This window comes from Panthera onca, chromosome A1, assembly GCF_046562875.1.
Source record: "Panthera onca isolate mPanOnc1 chromosome A1, mPanOnc1 haplotype 2, whole genome shotgun sequence".
NCBI lineage: Eukaryota > Metazoa > Chordata > Mammalia > Carnivora > Felidae > Panthera > Panthera onca.
The window spans coordinates 41,563,378-41,578,044 of record NC_138339.1 but is presented as its reverse complement, the minus strand read 5'-3'; the positions used below and the strand labels follow the sequence as shown (position 1 = coordinate 41,578,044).

General features: G+C 43.9%; 1 protein-coding gene across 2 annotated transcripts in view; it reads left to right on the top strand.

Moving 5' to 3' along the window:
* The window catches only part of LOC132680820 (uncharacterized), a 59,176-nt gene extending 48,025 nt beyond the window's left edge, over positions 1-11,151 (top strand). For both annotated transcript variants that reach the window (XR_009610720.2, XM_060634631.2), the window contains exons 3-4: positions 7,652-7,772; positions 10,659-11,151. Coding sequence is in view for 1 of the 2 variants with exons in the window: in XM_060634631.2 (XP_060490614.1) it covers positions 7,652-7,772; positions 10,659-10,925 (388 nt within the window). In the remaining variant the exon portion in view is untranslated. The remainder of the gene's footprint in view (positions 1-7,651; positions 7,773-10,658) is intronic.
* The last annotated feature ends 3,516 nt before the right edge of the window (positions 11,152-14,667 follow it).

Below are 14,667 nucleotides of genomic sequence, written 5' to 3'. Positions count from 1 at the left end.
CTTGCTCAGAGTTCCCTATTCCGTGTGATTTACTGCAATTGTAGTTATGCATTTATTTGGGTAATCATTTGATTACTGTCTGTCTTCAATCATGGAGGCACTATGTACACTCTGTCTAAAAATTGTCAAAATAAGGAGACTTTTAAGACAAACACAGAACTAAGAAATTGCATTAGATAAGACAAATGAGCTGGAAAATGAGTCCACTAGGCACATTTATCTGGAGCATAGTTTTGGGCCAGCTTTATTTTTCAGATCTTAATTTTGCCTCATTCTTGCACTGTCAGATTAATGCAATGGTATCTGATGCTCCGACAGGGATTTAGGATACGTTTAACATATTGTTTAAGGGTAATGCTAGAGCAAGGCTGAGAATTTATCATTCGTTCAACAAATACTTATTGAGAAACGCAAGATCAGAAAAACACGGTCCTGGCCTTAAAGAAGCACAGTGCGGAAGATGCATGCCAACTTCCCTTGCCCATTCCTACCGCATCCTTGGTTTGCTCTTGCTTCTGCAAATTAGCATTCAGTTTAGGTCAACTCTGGATTAATCCAAGGTGCCCGTGACCAACAAGGAAGTTTGCGCTGGTCTCTGGCCTTTCTTTGTGCCTGAGAGGTTAGCGTGAGTGGGGGGGATGTCAGGGTCTGCGATTCCCCACAGCCTGAGGCTCCCCTCTCTCTGTCCCTGTGTGGAATGAGATCTGACTACAGCTCCACAGAGGAACCCCCTGCCAGCGAGGGAAGGAAATCTGAAGGGCACCGGACGGCAGGTCAGAAACCTTGGTTTCATCTTGGCTCAGTCGCAAACTCACCAACACGGCCTCAGGCAAATTACTTTTCTCCCTCTGTACCTTCATTTCCTATAAGGAAAAGAACATGAAAAATTGGGTAAGGATGTTTAAGGTCTTTTTCAGGCTTGAGTTCTCACTTTCTACCCATCACTGTATGTCTGTAGTGGAGAAACCACAACAAACACTAAGATCTGTGGTTTTTGGTTTAATAACCAGCTGGTTTTGTTAAACTTAAATTTTTCATATTTAAAAAACAAAACAAAACAAAAAACCCAATTTCAACCCCTGTATCAGTTGCCTGGCTGAAAACAGATGAAGATTACCAGGCTCTAAGGTGTGAAATCTTTCAGCAAGGGGAAGGCTTCCCCTCGGTTTTGAGGATGCTTTTGTGGGGGACTCCTTTTGGATGAGACCCAATCTGACAACAGGCGGAGGGAAAGGGCTTTGATAGCTCAGAATAGTTAACATTTATGGCGCATCTGTTAGATGGCAGGCAATGTCCTAATTGCTTTGCACGTATTACCCCATTTAATCCTCTCTGCAACAGGATGTCATTCAAACAAAAAAATTAAAAGAGTTCTCTTCCAAAAGGCCAGCAAGGAGCAGGATGCTTAGCATCAGGATGAAAGTGTTAAGGGAGCAATTAGGAATGCATTTTTATGAGCGCGTAGCTCTGCAGTGAAATGCTGGTGTTTATGTCATTCACCAAAGACTTTCTAAGCAGCCTTCCTGGTCCCTAGGAAAGCCACTAACTATAATTCCCTGCCTGTCACTGCAGCCTGAATCCCATGATTGATTACAAAAGATAATGGAGAGGAAGGAGGTGGGCCTGTAAAAGAGAGAAAGGCCTGAACAGGTAGGTAGAAAGGGATTTGTGTGTGGTCTAGATTTATTAGCCCAGGGGATGGTGCGTATAGTTGTAAGACGGTGAGCGGCTTGGAAGGGTGAGTTCAGGAAAATTAATGGAAGGATTTTATTCCGTGATGAAGACACTGTTTTTGTTTGCAAGGGACTCAGGAGCCAGATTATGAGTGGTTGGAGGCGCCAACTGGAAGCCAATGCAGGAAGTGCCAGAGACAACAAAGCAGGGGAGGTAGGACTCACCGGGAGGGAGAAGGAGGTCGCTTCAGGGTGAGGAAGGGAGCAGGCGGGGGAGGGAGACAGGGACACAGAGGGAGCATCCACACTCCCTTTAGCTGTTCTACTCTGGGCTTTCACCGTTTCCTCAAGATCAATGTTTCTCATCTCAAAAACAAACAAACAAACAAACAAACAAACAAAGTTCGTTCCCATTTTATTATAAACACTGACTTTGTCCTAGAATAAAATGGACCTGAGCTGTTTTAATTCTACCGTAGAATCAAAATAGCTTCCCTCCAGGTTTTTCCACCCTTTTAAAAAGCAGCACCCAATTGGTGGCACCTGGGTGGCTCCGTGGGTTAAGCATCTGACTTTGGCTCCAGTCATGATCTCGAGGTCTGTGAGTTCGAGCCCCGCGTTGGGCTCTGTGCCGACAGCTCGGAGCCTGGAGTCTGCTTTGGATTCTGTGTCTCCCTCTCTCTCTGTCCCTCCCCCCCTCCCCCACTCCTGCTCTTGCTCTCTTTCTCTCTCTCAAAAATAAATAAACATTAAAAAAAAAAATCAGGGGCGCCTGCATGGCTGAGTCGTTTGAGCGTCCGACTTCAGCTCAGGTCATGATCTCATAGTCCGTGAGTTCGAGCCCCACATCAGGCTCTGTGCTGACAGCTCAGAGCCTGGAGCCTGCTTCAGATTCTGTGTCTCCCCCTCTCTGCCCCTTTCCTGCTCATGCTCTGTCTCTCTCTGTCTCTCAAAAATGAATAAGCATTAAAAAAAATTTTTTTTAATTAAAAGAAAAGCAGAACCCAGTTGTTCACAGGTGCCTAGCCTTGATTCTTTCCCTGACTTCCCACAAAACAAAATGTATTGAGTCCTTACCATGTGTAGACTTTGTTCCATACTGTGGTGAATCTCATGGGAGCTCCATGCCGTTCTAGCATAAGGGGGTCAGATAATGAACAAAATAAAAAATGAAATGACACAACATGATAGAAGGTGGAAAGTGCCAAGAGACGCAATAAGGCAGGAAGGGTAATAAGGGAAGCTGCAGGTGGCAGGGGGCATGCAATTTTAAAGAATATGGTCATGGAGGGCTTTGTTGAGACAGTTGAGCAAAGAGAAGAAAAGCTGAGAGGGTGAACTGTGAGGACGTCTGAACATCCTGGGGGAAATCATTTCAGGCAGAAGAGCCGAATGCATGGCTTGTATTTTCAAGGAACAGCAAAGAGGTCAGCGTGGACGAACAGGACATGAGAACAGAGCTGTGGGGGAAGGGGCAGATTCCGCAAGAGCTTTGCTGACACTCCGAGGGATAAGAAGAGCCATCAAAGGGTTTTGAGCAGAGAAAGGACACAAGAAGTCCTAAAGTGCCTACTTGCAAGATATTCGTCAAGGGCATCCAACTTCTTCCTGTCTCACTTCCATCATCCTTGTCTAAAACACCACCGGGGCGCCTGGGTGGCTCAGTCGGTTAAGTGTCCAGCTCTTGGTTTCGGCTCAGGTCACGACCTCATGGTTCGTGGGTTCGAGCCCCATATCCGGCTCCTTGCTGTCAGTGCAGGGCCTGTAGGATTCTCTCTGGCCCTCCCCCGCTTGTACTGCCCCTCAAAATAAATAAATAAACATTAAAAAAAAATTAAAACATCAGCATTTCTTGAGAACTTCTGGGAACCCTCAGACCTGGCTTCCACAGTTTTGTACTTACCCTCTCAAAACTGTTCTGTAGGCAGCAACCACCATGATCAATAAAACGTATCACCAACACGCCCTTGTTTAGGCTTTGATGACTTCTCGTTGCGCTTTGAGCAAAACCTAAATTCCTCTCAACCTGTCCAACTCTGCTATAGCCACACAAGCCTTCTCTCCGTCCCTCAAACCCCCAACTCTCTCTGCCTCAGGCTCTTTGCACCTGCTCATCCCAACTGTCCCTCCATTACTCTCTATCGGAGTACCTTGTTCGTTCCTGAAGGTCACCTGCACAGTTGGTGAGGCTGTATTTATTCGTTTGCTTACTTTTTAAGTCATCTGTTTCTTCTGCTAGACTGTGAACTCTGTGAGGGAAGGACTCCTCTGTGTCTCTCAGTCATGGTCGTCTGGCATGTTGCTGTTGGCACTCAGTGAGAAATGACTGAGTGAATAAAAGGAAGGGAGAGGGCCATAGACACATCCAGACTGTGGAATGACACGTATTCATTTCTTAGTCAGTCCGGGCTGCTGTGACAGAATACTATAGACTAGTATTCTTCAACAGCAACCATTGGTTTCTCACGATTCTGGAGGCTGGGGCATCCAAGGTCAAGGTGCTGGCAGATCTCATATCTGGTGAGCGTCTTCTTCCTAGGTTTCAGACTACCATCGTCTCATTGATCCTCATGCTGCTGAAAGAGAAATCATCTTTCTCGTGTCTTCTTATAAGGCTGCAAGTCCCCTTCATAATGGCTTCACCCTCACGACCTAACTATCTCCCCAAAGGCCCCATTTCCCGATACCATCACATCGGGGGTTAGGATTTCCACATGTGCATGTTAGGGGGCCATGAACATTCAGTCCGTAATGATATACACATGAATTGTACTATTAGGACAGAGGAAGTAAGCTTTGTGAGCAACAAAAGAGCCATCATTTTATAAACTGTGCTAAACATTCTCCTAAAGGAAAGAAAGGGCAGCAGGTATAATGTGAATACTTGAAGAAGTGACATCCTTTTACTTTGTCAAATGATATTTTTAGTGTATTCATTTCTCCTCTAATCGCTGCTGCATTTATTTCAGTTTCCATGGGAACCTAGAGAGGGACTTCCCTATTTTCCCCTCCTCTTTGGGCTCCAGCAAAGAAAAATGGACCAGGAGGGAGTTTTCAAGAGCTTCTCCAAAATTCCTGGTTCATCAGGTGGCTGAGGGTGACACACCCTTGTTGGAACTTGCTCAGGACCAGAGGCTGTGCCAGGTAGTGAGGGAAAGGAGGAGAACGAGATCTAGTGCTTACCAGGGAGGAGAAGGGGCCCCGCTAAATGAATCCTTTCAATACGGCGTGGTGAGTGATGTGATACTTTTGTGCAAGGGGTTTTGTGTTTAAAGAGAGAGGTCAAGGAAGCTTTCGGAGAGACAATGCCTAAATTGTGTTCGAAAATTGTCCTGGAGTTAGCCCAACAAAGGATGAGAGGAAAGAGTGGGAGGAAATCTCTCATCAACGGCCAATTATTTTCCTGGTTTAATTCGAAAGCATGAAGAATGGTTGGAATGCACGAGGAAAAGATGAGAAAGACATTAAAACCTCAGAAAAGTAAAAACGACAGTCTTCCCATCACCGATGTCCATGTACAAAGGATGGGTGTGGGTCTAGGCAAAGAAGATTCTGAACTACCTAAGAAAAGGAAATTCCTAAACATTTGTGGTCTTGGATTTTCCCAGGTGAAAGGGGTCAAATTGCCACCGTTGGGATATATTCAATCATCTCGTATGAGACACTACCTTAGAGTATGCATGGCATCAGAGCAGGTGTATCAATCTGAAAAGGCGTAAGCCTGACCACGTGATGGTTAGATTGTAACCAATGGGAGTGCTGAGAATGTCTCTGCCCACCTGGTTGGTCTAGGACTGGTGTTTCATCAAAACAGGACCAGCCATCTACAACCATCTAAAAATAAACCAAATCCTTTGTAGATGTGTCTCAACAACATGAACGAGAAACGTAATCCCTAGGGACCTTCCAATTCCCTCTTTTCTTGCTTTCTCCCTGCCACTTCTCAAACTGCAGGTGCCCCCGCCCCGACCTCTCTCTGCCTAAATCTTTGTGTGCTTTTTGTTACCCTCACCCAAGTCATTTCCTCTTGATCCTGCATCCTGTGATCCCGAGTGTGATAACGTTGATCTCTCTTCCAGGGAGAGGACCCTCAAAAGCTCGAAATTTTCATTTTGTCACACGCTCATTAATAGGATCTACAAAAATTCAATTCTACTATAGACGCAGAATCCTAAAATGTGTGAAGGAAAGCGGGGATCTTAGTACAATGCTCTTACTTTACAGATGAGAATTCTGAGGTTCATAGAGTGGAGGCTGGAGAAGCTCTCAGGGCCAGAAACCCTGAGACAGTTGAGGCCACGCGTTCATATTTTAATAGCTAAACTCCCTTGAATGAGGCTCAAAACTTATATTCCTTCCACTAAATTCCCGTCCCCAGAAGATTCTATTGTGGCTCGGTGGGATCACAGTGCTACCTTAAAGATTCTCCTCATGAAGCCAGAATACGGTTTTTCTCATTTCTATTTTTATGTTTGAATATGGTAACAACATTTCAAAAAAATTGCCTTCCTTGATGGCATTTTTATTAATTTTTCCCCCAGCTACCCAGAATAATTAAATGCATAACATAAAGCAAGACGTATAGAATCACCCAAATGCTTATTCTTGGTTATGATCCGCCAAATTAAAAACGTGCCTTGAGCAAAGTAAAATCTGCCGGGAGAGAGTTTAGAACAAACAACAATAATAACGAGACCCTGGCAGTGAGGCTAGAGGCTTGAGTGTCCCTCCTCACTCAAGCCGGCAACACTCCTGTGAGTGAGGTACCTTGACGTTTTCATTTTACAGGGGAGTGAAGATTTGGAGAGGTTCGGTTCCAGGTCAGATGGTAGAACCAGCATCGAAGCCCAGGTCCGGGATAATTCAGGTCTGAGCTCTTCATCTTGCCATTTTACTCATCAAAAGACTAAATACATCGATTCAAAGGTGGAACCATTTTACATCCTCATTCTCGCTATCTAGACGTCATGGATGGATGCCACGAGAAGAGGCAGCTGCCACTGCAGAGCAGCCCTGCAGAGGATTTAATTTCAGTGGACTCCTTCCTATGGGCTGTGAGAAAGCTCATTCGACGGGCTGGCTGGGATAGATCAACCGAAGCATCACAGGGGACAGTTCCGATACTTTAGCAATTCCTGCCCTGCAATTCCAGCTGCCGTCACAGAGCGCAAGTGGGGGAGGGGCAGAGAGAGAGGGAGACACAAAATCCAAAGCAGGTTCCAGGCTCTGAGCTGTCATCACAGACCTTGACGCGGGGCTTGAACCCAGGAACCGTGAGATCAGGACCTGAGCCAAAGTCGGATGCTTAACCGACTGAACCACCCAGGCACCCTTCTTTTTGGATTCTTGGGTCAATAGCTAAATCAGTCTTTCCTTATCAGGTCTCATGGCCCCTCTGGTCAAACACGGACAAGTAGACAGACAGACACACACACACACACACACACACACACACACCATGATCTTCCTCTTTTGCTTCACAATTCATTGTCAGTGGCTCTCTGGTTCAAGTACTAACATAAAACTATGTTTACATACATTTAATGATTATTACCATTTTGCTTGTTCATTAGCTTTTAATTATTGTTATGATAAATAATAACAATAACCATTAAGTCACCGGGCTTTAGTCAGGATCCTAAGCATTGCATAATTTCTCTTGCTCTCTCATAAGCCCATGGGAAAATCCATGTAATCATAGCAATCATTCATTTAAGGGAATGTATTTTCCTATAATTCCTTTGTGGATATACTGGCTTAAGCCAGCGGATGGTCCCCTAGGAAAAACTGCAGGCTTGGTGGTGGCCATCCATGCTCATGGTATTAATGATGCCAATAGGTCTTTCATTTCCATTTTTAGCCCAGTTTCTCACCCAAGGTCTCAATGCTTAACTTTTAAGTGCTTTGGAGACATTGCTTTTTCGATGGCCTTCAGTCAAAGCAAATGAAGTTTAAAACTAAACTCATTGTTATTCTAGGACTGTGCTCCACATGGCTACACTGGTCAACATGTGTCAACATGGTCAACACTGGCTCAACATGGCGGTCAACAGCTACACTGAGTACACGAAATGCAGCCAGTTTGAATTGACGTATACTGTAAGTAGAACACTTCAACTTCGAAGAGGGAGTAGAAGAGGGAAAAATAGCTCATTAATGATTTTTATATTAATTCCGTGCTAGAGTGATAATATGTTGTATGCAATAATTAAATAAAACATATGATTAAAATGGATTTCACCTGTTTTTAATTTTTAAAATGTGGCTCTTAGAAAATTTAAAATTATGTATGTGACTTGGATATTTCTATTGGATGGTTCTGTGCTGAAAGATCAAACCTGGGAGAGACTGTGTAATTTTCTTCCTTCTTTAATGAGCGAAGAGTGAGGATAATAGCTCATTATGGAGTCAGTTTTGCATACCTGATAACGGGGCCTTGCACCTACATGTGTCATCTCATCCAGTCTTTACTGCAATCCTACGCATTAGGTAAAATGGGTTATGCCCATTTTTGAGATGAAGCCCGTGCAGAGAAAATAGCTTGTCCAGGGTCATATAGCTTATGATTTGGATGCTCTGCATTGCTTTAATTCCTGTGGATGCTAAAATACACAAGTACTTCCCAAGATATAGACGCCATGTATATATCTCCATGGCTGTCTCTCACTCAATGGTAGTACGATGGTAGCCATTGTACTTCTCCTCAACTATCTTTGCCTCCAGTTTCTGATCTCATTTTCTCTTTGAAAAGAACATATACCTGATTTAAGAGAAAAAGTCATTCCCCTGGAGCAGGGACCTCTACAAGTACTTACTACACAATCTATTTCCTCAACTAAGTAAGGCAAAGGGGAGCGGCAAACGGGAAGCTCTGTGATGGAAGGTGAGTTTCCATTGTGCTTAAAGCTGCATCTTGTTATGGCAACACACATATGCACACGTACGCTCACACACTGACGTCCTTCTTTCCAGAATCTGTGGATATGTTCTTTTATCCGATAGGTCATTCACAAATATCTTCTCCCATTTTGTAGGTTGCCATTGAATTTTGTTGGTTGCTTCCTTCACTGCGCGGAAGCTTTTCATTTTGATGAAGTCCCAACAGTTTATTTTTACTTTTATTTCCCTTGCCTCAGGAGACTTATCTAGAAAGAAGTTGCTATGGCCAATGTCAAAGAAGTTATTACCTGTGTTCTCTTCTAGGGCTTTATGGTTTCAGGTCTCACATCTAGGTCTTTAATCCATTTCGAATTTATCTTTGTGTATGGTGTAAGAAAGAGGTCCACTTTGATTCTTCTGCATGTAGCTGTCCAGTTTTCCCAATACCATTTGTTGAAGAGACTATCTTTTTCCCACTGGATATTTTTTCTTGCTTTGTCGAAGATTAGTTGACCATATAATTCTGGGTTTATTTCTGGATTTTCTATTCTGTAACATTGATCTATGTGTTTATTTTCATGCCTGTACCATACTGTTTTGATTGCTACAACTTTGTAATATACCTTGAAGTCCAGAATTGTGATGCCTTCATCTTAACTTTCCTTTTTCAAGATTGCTTTGGCTATTTGGGGTCTTTTGTGGTTCCAGACAAATTTTAAGACTGCTTGGGAATCTGTTGGTTTTCACAGTGTAGTGGCATCTTAGACTTGGTCCCAAGTTAGTATAAAGGTGAAAATAACCTAACGGCCAACACTGCAGTGTCAATAAATTTCCTTATAAAGGACAACATTGGAAAGCAGACTGTCATCTCAGAACAAACCCAACTCAGCTGATTTCTTCTCTAGCTTAGAATGGATTGTTGCTTCTTTAGTTGAATGTCAGATGGTGTTGCTTGTTTGTATTTAGACAGCATGTTATATGAAAAGTGCATCACTTTAGACACTAGAATCACATGTAGCACAGTGAGATGTTCATTTCAGGAATGGTACATGAAAACTGAGAGCAAATGAGGGCAATGAAATTCACTGTTATCATCTCATGCTAACTCTAGGACATACAGTCATTTTATGGAACGGAGGACAGAAGCGTTTTTATGTATTTATTGGACCCACGAATGAGGGTCCTCAAGGAGGAGATTTTTGGTATAGCAGGGTGTGACGTATTTTTACCTTTGGGGCACTGGAAGAATTCATGAGTTCATTCACTATTCTTAGAATGTTCTACGTGCCCGATGCTGTCCCAGGTACTGAGGAGTCAGAGATGAATGAAGAGCCCATCCTACTCTAACCTGCTCAGAAATTTAAAAGGGTTTACTCATTTTTTTTTTTTTAATGCCCAGGAGCATTATGGGTATGGTCCCTAGCTTGTCAGATGAGTAGCTTAAGTTTTCTCATATTGTCATTGTTATCATTTCCATTATCATTAGAAAAAGGAGGAGGCAGAGGCTAGGAGGTGGAGGAATGTTAGTACCTGACGGGTCCCAGGGCAAAGCAAAGGGCAGTGTGGCAGAGAGGCAAGCTGTTTGAGCTTTGGAGAAGGTGTGGCACAGATATTGTGAGGACCCGAGCAAAAGCAGCTTGGAGACCCTGCAAACTGCAGCTCTCTGCCTTGTCAAGCGTTTCTGTTTTAAACTACGTGGAACAAATGCCAACAGGAGAACCAATCTCTCAATGAACTAGTGTCACTCTTCTATGGGAATCCTGCTGTTTTCGTAATTGTACTGTGTAACTTTCCAAAAGCTTGAGGACATTGATCTTGTCCAATTATCCCGTTTTTTAGGCCGTAGAATGAAGCTTAGAGAAGGGCCATCGAATTTCCAGGTTATTCGTGAAATCAGTGTTTCCCTTAAAAAAAAAAAAATCATTTGCTTCGTTTTTCCCGGAAGATCATAAGTTTGCTTTGTTTTAGAAAGCTAATTGACTAACTCACTTCAAAGGGGCCCCTTTGACTTTGTGCTCTTAATCTAGAGTTTATGATATTTCCTGGTGCCAAATGAGAGACTATCTACATCAACTTTGTACCCTTCTTCTGTTTTCTCTCCTCCAGGTACTTTATGACCCAGGCCGCCTTTTGGATCAGAAAGATACTGAAGCTATAAAACACACAAAGCCAGGCTTTGTTACCACCTGCGTGTTCAGAAGGACACTAGCCCTGAGCGGGTGCGCATCACGTGCTCCTCTAGTCTCTGACTCTACTTCCCCAGTCCGTCTCTGGGTAGAGGATGGAGGAAGGCAGAGTCAAACCTGCCTGCCTGGGGGGACCTGCCCCTCCGTGGAGGCGAGTTACGGTGTCCCTGCGGGCATATATATTTAGAGTGTGCTCTCTGCTTCAGCAAGTTTGTCTCAGGCCACATCTGTTGCTCTAAGCCCTGAGAGTGCAGCCCTCAGCACGACTGTGAGGACAGCTCAGTTTGCCTCTGGAGCCAGGCTGCCCCATTCATTTCCCATGGCTCCGAGCCCACTTGTGGTCACGTCCCTTGCTCTCGTCTCCCTCAACACGGCAGATGCCAGCTGGTGTTCCCAAAGAGCTATGGTATCAGTGTCCAGCACTCTTTTCAATTAAAAAATATCTTTAAAACATTTGAAAGGAAGTACGTTGCTTTTTTCTGATTAGCAAGGAACACATACCGCATATAGAAAATTGGACAGATACTGAAGGGTATAAATCAAAAAAGCAAGTAAGAACTACGATTCTGCTACTCAGAAAAGACCACTGTTATTTTGGGAAATTCTTCATAGATTTTTCATCCTGTGCCACGGGCGTTCCTACAATTGGAAAGCTATAAAACGTGCTGCTAGGCATTCCAGGTTTTTGTTGTTGTTGTCAATGTTGTTGTTTGTGTTATTGTTGCTGTTTAGAGACAGAGAGAGAGCTCCAGAGCTCCTGAGTGAGCAGGAAGAAGGGCAGAGGGAAGGAGAGAGAGATAACCCAAACAGGCTCGTGCTCAGTGCAGAGCCCATGGCCGGGCTCGATCTCGTGACCCTGGGATCACGACCTGAGCCAAAATCAAGAGTCGGATCCTCAACAGACTGAGCCACCCAGGCACCCCATTTTTTCTCTTAACAATATTTTGTGAATATTTTCTCATATCATTTAATAGTCTATGAGACCATGTTTGGATATGTGTGTGTGTGTGTGTATGTGTGTGTGTATACACATATACACAATGCTTTCTAGTGATTTCTTCCATAATTTAAAATTTCTCTTAGAGACAGAACCATTGGGATTCTTGTATAACATCAATCCTCTATAGTTTGATGTTTTACTCCTTATTCTGGGCTTCTCCGTGCGTAATCGCATTGTCTTCATGAGGCACTTTTTACATCAAAGTTTTAAAAAATGAAAGAATGAAGTGCTTACAGGAAACGTGATAGTCACCCATCTATCTTTTTACCACCCAAGAACCGGTTGTCTCCAGAGAAGAGAATTTTTTGTTAACGTTCCTCTTTCAGGACTGTTTAATTTTGCACATCGCAGCAAAACCAGCTGTATTGGTTAGGGATCGGTTTACTAAATATAATGGAAAAGACAAATTAATGGTAGCTCACACACTTTTATCACTTATTTTCTCAGGTACGAGAAGCCTAAGGATACACAGTCAATCTTTGCTATGTGAGCTCCACGTTCATTAGGGACTCAGGCTTTGCTAGATTTCTCCTTCCTCTTGGCTTCTATTTTCAAGGTTTCAAAACGCCTGCTGCTGCAGCCCCTCTGACCACACAGCATGAAGGAGTCGGAGCAAAAGAAATGGGTCATGCCCTAGGCATGTCAAGAAACTTGAAGGAGTTTTCCTGAAAGCTCCCTATAGCACATCTGTTTAAATTTCATTGGCCAGAGCTCTATGTGCTGGGAGGCTGGAATGTAGCTATTTATTTGGAATCGGTGCACCACTGAATAAAATTAGGGTTTTACTATTCATAGAAGTAGATGAATTGGGCAGGCGAACAAAATATATATTGCTTTACATAACTAAATAGCTCAAGGGTTATCTATGGCTTCAGGTACAGTTTGATCCAGCTGGACTTTCGTCCTATTTCTCAGAGATTCTCGCTCATCCTTCTCATGCGCTGTTTTGCCACCAGACTGGGTCTTCCTGTGATGGCAGAGATGGCTGTAGTATTTCATGCTAGTGTATCCTTATATCTCACTGCCCGGAGAGGGAAGGAGATGTACTTTCTGAGACCTGACACAGGAGAGCAAAAATACTTTCTTCCAAACTCCTAGCAAAGTCTCTCTGTGTACCCTTGGCCCAGATTGGACCACCTGCTCATGCTTGGATCAATCATTATGAAAACAACACTTAAATCATCATGACATTATAAATATTGTCCCGGAAGGTCCGAATGATATTCGTGGTTACACTTCCTTTCCAGGTGGTCAAGGAAACAAGTCTGTGTCACTCAAGTTCAAATCTTTCTGTGTTGAAACACCATCAAACACCGTTACTATTTCTGTAAGTTTACTCAGATCTTACTTGACCTAATTTAGCTCTTTGTCTTTCTTTGTGTACAGAGGTTTCTCCCGCGGTCAGCCAAGCCAAGTTAGACCAAGTCCTCCCAAGGTCAACCGTCCTACATCCAAGCAGTAGGTCTGGAGCTCGGAAAAGAATTCTGGGCTGATGTGCAAAACTCGGGACTTGTCAGCTTACAAATGATAATTAAAGCAAGTATTGTGGATGAAACAGTCTGGGGGCCCGTAGAAAGTGAAAGAAGAGGAAGGGCTTTGACATTTAAGTGTTAGCCGGAGAAGGAGCTGGCAAAAGAGACTGAACTTTCAAAGCTCGGCATCAGGGAATCAGCGACTTGGGAGAGTAGCAGAGGTGATGTTGAACCTCGCACCTGGGACAGGGGTTCTTGCTTCAGCATTCCTGGCGGTTGGCCCCCAGCCTGTGCCTTGGTACCTCCAGTGCTAGACGGCTCCGAATGTTGAGACAGTCTTACGCCATGCTGAATTGTTTCTCTCTAATATCCTGGCCCCTGTTCTGCTTTCTCATGCATCAGAAATCTGGCCTGTTTTATTGTTTTCCTCTGCATGGTAGCTCTTGAAATAGCCTGAGATAGTGAAGTGCCCAATACATGTAATGTCATCAACCATGAATGCTGTTTAGACATTATTGTTGTTATCGTTATGATTTTTATTTCATGGTTGCTCACAGCAAAGCCTTTAAAGTCAGATAGCCCGAGTTCTAATCTCGGCTCTGGCCCTTTTTTAAAAAAAAAATTTTTTTTTTAACGTTTATTTATTTTTGAGACAGAGAGAGATAGAGCATGAACGGGGGAGGGTCAGAGAGAGAGGGAGCCACAGAATCTGAAACAGGCTCCAGGCTCTGAGCTGTCCGCACAGAGCCCGATGCGGGGCTTGAACCCACGGACTGTGAGATCGTGACCTGAGCTGAAGTCAGACGCTTAGCCGACTGAGCCACCCAGGCGCCCCAACTCTGGCCCTTTTTTAGCCATGTCATGTCATATCAGTACTAAGTTCCTGAACCTTTGTCAGCCCAGGGACTAGCAAATAGTATGCCCTCAATAAATATTTGTTATGTAATAGTAAAACTGTGACAACAATAACAAAAGCCATGAGCTCCATTTGCCGTGTATGCTTGCTTTATGAACTTTCGCGATATATTGGAATAATCTCTGTCTAGCCCTATCTCCTCTAGTTGGCTCTGAGCGCTTTAAAAAAGGGATCTATCTTCTTATTTTTCATATCCCCCATGGTGGAGCACAGGGCCTGCCACAAAGAAAACTGGTAAAACGCTGGTGGGACAGATATTTGCCAACCCCTTGGCTACCCAGATGGCCTTCTCTAAAGGTGAAATGATGGTGCAAATGGTCCGCTAATCATCCTATTGTAAGTGCCTCTTATTATCTGCGGGAGCCTCCTAGGGGATACACACATGCAACCCCCAACCCAAACAGGGCAACCATACTTAGCGTGTCCCTGTCTGCTCTGATCATCTGCATTGCCCATGATGCTGCTTGGTGATGGGTCCTTGCTGCCACTAACCCTCATGAAACCACTAGAGCCTGTGCTGGGGGTGGGGCTCTGAATGACC